Here is an 8,215-nt window from a genome sequence, read left to right as displayed (position 1 = left end):
CTCAATAAATTACACTGCTCAAAAAAAAGGGAACACTCAAATAACACATCCTAGATCTGAATGAATGAAATATTCTCATTGAATACTTTGTTCTGTACAAAGTTGAATGTGCTGACAACAAAATCACACAAAAATCATCAATGGAAATCAAATTTATTAACCAATGGAGGCCTGGATTTGGAGCCACACACAAAATTAAAGTGAAATGTTCCCTTTATTTTTTTGAGCAGTATATATATAAATTCATAGCTATATGAATAAATACAGAAAAATACAGAGCCAGAAAAGAATAGAGTGCTTTCTCCAGGTCGGGGAGGATGTCCTAACAAAATTTCTGGATAAAAGTGAAGGAGTTCAAGTATCTCAGGATCTTGGTCACTAATTAGGGAAAAATGGAGCTGGAGGAAAATGATAAGTAGAAAATGGATGGATGGATAAATAAATGCACACATATATGCACAGACACGCATGATGCACATAGCACAATAGAATGTAGACAGTAATGTTAGCTAGCTTGGTTAGCTAGCTAGTTTCACAAATTATTTGCAAATTTCAGGATAGATAAGAAACATGCTCTTTTTCTCACACACACATGCACACACATAATGAACGTTCACATTGTACCATTTCTGTTGTAAAATTGTCATTTCATTGTTTTAAAAATGTTCTACAAATTGTTCCACAAATGTTTAAAATGTGGAAAATAAAAATATTTCTAATATAAAATAATTCTTGTGTGGAATAAAACATAGTAAAAAATATTACTTATTCCACCAGTATAGAAGAGCGTCTAAGGCAAGCCATAAGAGTCACATTACAAAAAAGGGAGAAGGCGCTCTGATCCAATGAAACCAAATGTGATCTTTTTTTAAAAAAACTGACATGCTATGCGCTACATTTAATGGAAAACTATCACAGCACACCACCCCCAAAGTAAAACAGGCAGCATCATGATGCTGTGTTACATTACATGTAACACTGTTATTATTAGTGTTACATGTAATGTAACTGAATTTCACTGTTGTCCATCCATCCATCCATCTGTACACCCTTGTCCCTTGGTGGGGTCGGGAGGGTTGCTGGTTTCACTGTTGTACTGAGGCAAAAAAAAGTGTAAGAGGAAGTGTTGTGAATTTGGAAGTACACTGTTTAAATATAACAAAAAGAATACGTTTTTACCCTAAAGGGATCAATATAAAAATCATGAAAAAAAATCAAATATCCCACAGCATCATCTATTCATTTTCAAATTATTCATGTTCTATTTCATGCTATCTACTGTAAATTCCACATGTGCATTAACAAGCAAATAGGGATCTAAGAAACTACCAACCAGGTTAGGTCTTTATTTTCAAACATTTTTTAAATTAACATGATGCGCACATCCTGTATTCATTTAATAACTGTCCCATTTTTTCTTACATTTGACTTTAGTCTGTTTGAATAGTGACATGCAAAAATAAAAGAAAAAAAAAGCCCTAAAAACAACTCAGTGGGTTTATTTGTGCACCTCTATTCAAGTTAAACTCTCCAACCCTAACCCAAACTAAGTTTTTATCTGGTGAACAAGGCAATTTCGATTGCAGCAGCTTCACTCATTCCATTTTTAGAAAGCAATTTATCCAGTGACCTGGGATTATTTTTATTCATGTGTAACTCTAGACTAACCTAGTTGGTGGCTAAGGAGCACCTTTCCCATATACGGGTATCAGTAATAGATGTTTGTTTACACAGCAAACTGCAAGTGAGCTTGTGAAAATGTAATTTCTTCACTAAAACATTTTCAGACAGGAAACATACAAATAACATACCAAGTAAAATCCAAACAGCAAAATGAGGAAAAAGTAATTTTATTAAGGAACAGGAATGACATGGTTCATGTCAAATGACACAGCAACCTTATACTGAGACAGGACAGTGAAATGTGGCAGCCTTCCATGAAGCATTTGTTTTGCTCCTGCACCACTTCCACGAGATGGCAAGGATGGACTTGCCTGTTGCTGAAACCTAAACTGCAAATCTGAACAAAAAGTGAAGATCTGACATTACCTACTGACAAAAGTAATAGATTTGAAATTTATATGGCTAGAACACAAAAAATAAAGAATCAGTCTTCATAAAAGCCCTCCAAATAAAGACTGTACATTAACATATTGTACATTATGAAGTTAGATTACAGGTTGGGATTTTTTTGTACAAGTTCATACGTACATGTTCTTTTCAATTCTCAAGGTAGAAAAAATACATGCCTTTTCTGCTCCTCTATTAACATAAAGAAATGTTTAATTTAAACTAACTAAACTGTTTAACAACAGACTTTTACTGTAGTGAGTAAGTTATGGTCTATTATAAGCAGCAGAAAAGCCAGTACACTCAAGCTTTTCTTGACTCAAATCAAAACTGAAACCTAATGGTTGTTCTTGAACCAGAATACACTGGACCGTTAAAATAACTGATCAAATAAAGTTACAATACTGACATACATAAAGGAGTAGGGATATTTTAGTATGTGAGCGTGCCTGTCAAAGAGGCAGTCAGTGGCGCCTCATTTTCACTTTGCGCCCTGAGCTCTCCTGGTGTTTGTCAAGGTCTTCTTCACGCCTCCGGTAGTTCTCTGAGCTGGCGCTATGGTGACGGTGGCGGGACAGCGAAGGATGTCTATTCTCCTCTTTATCCATCTCCAGAACCCTTGGCCTGGTTTGCAGGGGGAAAAAAAGTCACATGTTGATCTACTTTTGTCATACTCAGGACAGTTCAGCTTAGTACCTTAAATGATGATACATTTAGATTACCGGTGTGTAAAAAAAAGGTTTACCAGGATATATGCACTTTAAAAATATCGAAAGAAGTTACCCATTTTTAGTCAACTATAAGTTATCAATCAGGTTCTATTCAAGTGATTTCTTTGACTCTACAGGAAATCACTTGATCAGTGCTGTGGGCTCATGAAACTGAACCAAAAATGCAAATTTATTCATGATTCAATAAGGTGGTGGATTGTTTTTTAACACAAGGGCAAATTCGTTTGGATAACTTGTTTCCTTTAAAAGACATCTTTAACAAACTTATTTTTGTACTCGGGTAAGAACATTCCCCTACTGCACAGGTACAAGGCTATCCGTCAAACCCCATACATCATCACCAAGTTTTTCCTCACCCAGTTAAAATCTGGAATCTACTCCAACGATCCTTCAGTATAACTGGATTACATTTGTATGCAGAATTGAAACAAACTTTATAGGAATGTGTTTATATGGATTATAGCCTTCACAAGCACTTTGAATTGCCTTGTTGCTGAAAACGTGCTAAATAAATAAAATTACCTTACCTTACAAAAAAAAAAAATAAAAAAAAAATAAAAAATCTAAAATTACTGAAAACAGTGGTTTTAAAAAAACTGTTACTTTGTACCTTTGTACTTTGGCCACTTGTTACACTTTGTTTCGGCCATAAAAAGAACCAATTTGCACAAGCCCAACCTGAAAACTTATGATTTTTAATAATTTTCTATTTCCATTCACTGTGTAGAATAAAGACGTGTGACTATGCAAATAATAAATCATATCTACCAGTAGACCACTCACTTTTTTGATTTGATCTGGAGTTGATCTCTAACATTTCACAAGAGTCAACTCAGCCAAATGGTTAAAATATCAAGTAATGGAAATACAGTTAATTATAAGATTCTTAAAAATGCCTTAATTTATTTTTATTTGTTTTATCTCCACATTTGATCAAATATACTCAACATAAATAATCACAATCACTAATATAGTTACCAACGATTATAGACCTGTTGCCCTGACAACCCACATAATGAAGGTCCTGGAGAGACTCCTGCTGGTCCACCTCAGTCAGCAGACAAGCACATACCAAGACCCCCTGATAGGTGCTTGTCTGCTTGGAGACGCCATCATACACCTGCTTCAACAAACCCACTGTCATCTGCGCTGTGAGGACCATGTTCTTTGATTTTTCTAGAACATTTAACACAATTCAGCCTGATCTACTTTATCAAACTCCAGAAGACACAGGTGGAGGCCTCAACAATCACATTCGTTGAATTACAATAGACTCTGCAGCTGGTGGGTGAGTCAGAAATGGACAAGAGACTGAGTACAGAGAGCTGGTGGACTGCTTTATGTCATGGTGTAAACAATCATTTCATCTTAAATGTAAACAAAACAATGACCCGTCTATAATAAGGGACAGAGCAGACTGAACTTCCTGAGGGTGTTAAGATCCTTCAAGGTTTGGAGCAAGATGCTGCAGATCTTCTATCAGTCTGTTGTTGAGAGCATCATCTCTGCTGCTGTCATCTGTTGGAGCAGCAGCATCAGAGTCAGAGACCTAAAAAGGCTCAACAGCCTGATAAAGAAGGCTGGTTCTGTTCTGGTTCTGTTCTGAGCACGACTATGGAACCTCTGGAGATGATGATGATGCAAAGAAGGATTCTTCATAAAATCAAGAAAATTATGGACAACCCTGATCATCCTCTACATGAAACTGTCTTGGGCAAACAGAGTGTTTTCAGTCAGGAGGTTCTTCAGATTTGCCACTGCACGAGATCTTTCCTGCCAACAACCACCACTATCTACAGCAGCTCTTTACTTAAATGAGTTACACCAATATTTAATTTCACTTTGGGATCAGTAAATTATTGTTCAATTGAATTTGAATTGAAGTGCAGCGATAACAAAAGTGCTCATTTCAAAGGTATTTATCAGGGTAGAAATTTGCAAACTATTTTCATCCTTGCAGTCCTTCATAGAGATCACCTGGATAAGTGGGCATAAATACCTGTGAGCCGCATCCGGATCTGCTTTTCGATGAGAGCATTTGGCTTTTAGAGGAGCAGATCTCAGGGCAGGAGACGAACTTAAAGGGCTGTCTGAGTCCAAACGCGGTGCATCAGGTTTAGTTCTGACAAAAGACAAAGCTCTGAATGAAAGCCCATTTGACCCTAACAAATGCTGCCTTTTAAAACCAGAACACCGACTCACTTTCTGAGGATGATTACTGCACGTCTCTCCTTGATGTCCTGAGGCCTGATGCAATGAGTGATGTCATCAGCAGCATAGCCACTGCAAATGAAAGAAAAACATTTTTGTTACCACGAAATCTGCTCTGAACAACAACTGTCGCGGAAAAGTATACATATTTTCCATATTGTCACATTGCAATCGCAAACGTCATTGTATTTTAGTAAGATTAAAAATCCAAAGAAGAAAATATGAATCTAATGAATTTGATTATTAAACAATACACAATAACCACAGACTGATGGAATGTCTCTTGTAGCTTTTTTCATAGAGACTGAAAGTTCTGTAGCCTCCAAAAAAACATCTATTTTATGCAGTTAAAAGTTAGTTTGGTATAGGGTGGAGCTAATGAGCAAACAAAGATCAAGGTAAGGACAAACATGACACATATATATATAAAAAACTGAAAAAAGGCCTGATGCTACGTTGTGAAAAATAAAAAGACTAATGGGATTAAATTGTCCATCCAAAAGAAACTATGAATGTTGTGAATTTATAGACCAAAATGTCTTCTCTACTGAGAAGAAAACATTTGTTTAAAAATCATGATATTTCTAAAGAAAATAAGAACCAACAAATGTTCTATTCCGCTCCCAAAAGAAATTAAGACATTAATTCCATAATTATGTATGAAGTTTTCCCTGTACTGACTTTTTGCAAAAGAAATTCAACACCTAAAATCTCAATGAAATATATAATCTGGGGTTCTCACTAAGGGAACAAAAATGAAAAAAAAAAAAAAAAAAAAAGGGAAAAAAATACTTTTGCCAGACACAATACATGAAGACATCTGATAAATGAGGTGAGCATGCTCACCTCAGTACTGTGACGCTCCCTCTCCTCACAGGCAGGACAAACACCGGCTCTGACACCCGGATGGGTTTGAATTGGAACCGACAACCAAAGCAGAGCGCGCTGTCACTGAAGAAGGACACAGAGACAATGGGCCGTGCAAAGATGTGCAGGGGATCCACGTGGGACACGATGCATCCACCTGGCTGATAATCATTGATGACCGCACTGTTGACGAAACCCTCGGGGATCACCCCGTTGGACACCAGCCGGTTGATCACCAGCTCATGAACCCAGCTAGGGATTTCGTCTACCTCTCCTTTGCGGTACAGCCGCTCTTGACCCGGTCCGCGCCTCTCCAGCTGGGCTCCGTACGTGTACCCCTCGCCAAAGAAGTACTTGTTCCGGAGGGGCGCTCTATCCACCGTGTGCTCCCGATACAGTCCAGCCTCTGCTTTGGCCACTACTTCATCGATCCTCTCCTCGATGCGGGCGCACTCCTCTGGGGTGAATATGCTCAGCTGTACGACGCTACTCCTGACCCGGCGGGCTTCTTGCTCCCGGAGGTCAGAACTATCGTCGCTGTGTTCGTATTCATCGTCATCCGACTCTCGATACTTCCGCTTTCGACCCTTCCCGCTGCCGTTGCTCGCTCGGTATTTGTTCCCGTAGTCGTCCCGGTGCGGAGTCATAGACTTTAGCTTCTCTCTTAGGTCAGAGAATCCGCTGGCTGCCATGTCGGCCAAAATAATATGACCGCCGCGTTGCAAAAAATAAAGGTTCCTAATTACAAACACACACACAAAAAACTAGCCTCAATGCTGCATTTCAAAACAAATTTACAACAGTTTGTTTGTTATGGACAAACTAGACCTGAATAAAATTACAAGAGTCAATTAACTCGCATAGCAACAACAAGCGCACAAAAGTAGCTCATGTTAGCTATGGCTCCTAGCTCAGTCTTTGTTTTGAAGCGTTACTCTTTTGTAACTATTCTTTTACATTTCATATATCCCGTATTTCAGAAACGAACAAAGAAGTTAGATACTGCGTCATCACCACTCTGCGTCCAGCTAAGGCAGAGAAGAGGCTAACGCTGTTAGCTGATAGCTTGTTAGCCCGGCTAGCCTGGCTTGACCACTCCGTTGCCGCCTGGAAATACTGACAAAACACGCAGCGACATGTCACCACCAAAATTCCCAATCTGGATATTTTTGAGCTTCCTCCAATGATGCTTGAAATAAGTAGAGCCAGAAACTATATTGTTAAATGGGCATAAAGCTAAATTCGCCTTCTCAGTCAGTCTCCAAGTACAAGCCTGAAAATAAACTCGTGTAACCTGCGGAGGGTTTGCGCATGCTCATTGTAGATTTGTGGGAGGGTCTCTCTGGGTTCCAAATTCAATGTTGCTAATTTTGTCCCGCTTACCTTCTAACTAGCCACCAGTAGTTAACTTGGAAAATAGTTCTTTTGTTTCTGGTTTATTGATTACATGAATGTTTCTAAAAAATTTTTTGAAAAGGCTGTTATGCTAAAAAACGTCTTCAGGGTTAAGCGCATTTTCATGAATATGTGAAATATTCAAATAGAGTTCTTAGTTCTTTTATGTCCATTTTTAGAATAAGTGCAAAAGTTCAGAATTAAGTTAAGTCAGATATTTCTGGAGTGGTTGCTGGTCCAGACTGAAATATGGAAATTTCTCAAAATTATTTATACCCCTGGTAGATTTAGCTTTGAAGTTATCTTTTAATTTTACCAAAATATTTCCTCGAGGATTTAAAATGGCCTTTTGCAATGGTACAAGCCAGAGTCCCTAGTTTATTTTCAAAGAGAGTTTTGTAGAAATAGCCTTCCATGCTCAAAGAACTGGGAATCATTACAAAAATAAATCACCACATAGCAGCAGAATGGATGACCAATGGAATAATAGGATGGATGGATGGCTGATTGATGAATCCATATTCAACATCTAAAAGTTCCATCAGTCCATCCAGACTTGGTTTATTTATTTAATTATTCAGTAAGTACAGGAACAGCTTAGGGATTTCAGTTTACAATAGTTTACAGATAGATGTACAAAGCAAATAGAACATTGAGATTTTCAATATCTCCCCCAGCCTTTTTGTGTTATTTCAAAAAAAAAAAAAAAAAGCCCAGCAGGCTCCAACGAAGACAGTAACCATGTTAAAAATGTGATTTGCTCTTTCACTACTTACAGATTATCATCCTGGGAGAGGTGGCTACAGTGTCACAATTTCCATCTTGAAGAGGCTGTCAAAGAAACAAGGCTTCTTTTCTGTGTTTTATGAAATTCAGTTCACAATATAACTGTACAGGGCGAATGGGCTGTATCCTGATGAAAAAGCAAAATATCACCAAAA

The 8,215-nt window shown here is 37.9% G+C and overlaps 1 protein-coding gene across 1 annotated transcript; it reads right to left on the bottom strand.

Annotated features, from left to right (window-relative positions):
- Positions 1-1,834: 1,834 nt before the first annotated feature.
- Positions 1,835-7,201, bottom strand: alkbh5 (alkB homolog 5, RNA demethylase). The gene is made up of 4 exons (XM_015033961.1): positions 5,859-7,201; positions 5,004-5,084; positions 4,801-4,923; positions 1,835-2,694 (listed from the first exon to the last, which is right to left on the bottom strand). The coding sequence occupies exons 1-4, from the start codon at positions 6,569-6,571 to the stop codon at positions 2,535-2,537; spliced, it is 1,077 nt and encodes a 358-aa protein (XP_014889447.1). The 5' UTR covers positions 6,572-7,201; the 3' UTR covers positions 1,835-2,534.
- Between the last annotated feature and the right edge of the window lie 1,014 nt (positions 7,202-8,215).

Source organism: Poecilia latipinna, unplaced genomic scaffold (genome assembly GCF_001443285.1).
Source record: "Poecilia latipinna isolate Pla-1442-1.1 unplaced genomic scaffold, P_latipinna-1.0 Scaffold283, whole genome shotgun sequence".
Classification (NCBI taxonomy): domain Eukaryota; kingdom Metazoa; phylum Chordata; class Actinopteri; order Cyprinodontiformes; family Poeciliidae; genus Poecilia; species Poecilia latipinna.
Note: the sequence above shows the minus strand (reverse complement) of the source record. Positions and strands in the feature narration are given on the sequence as shown.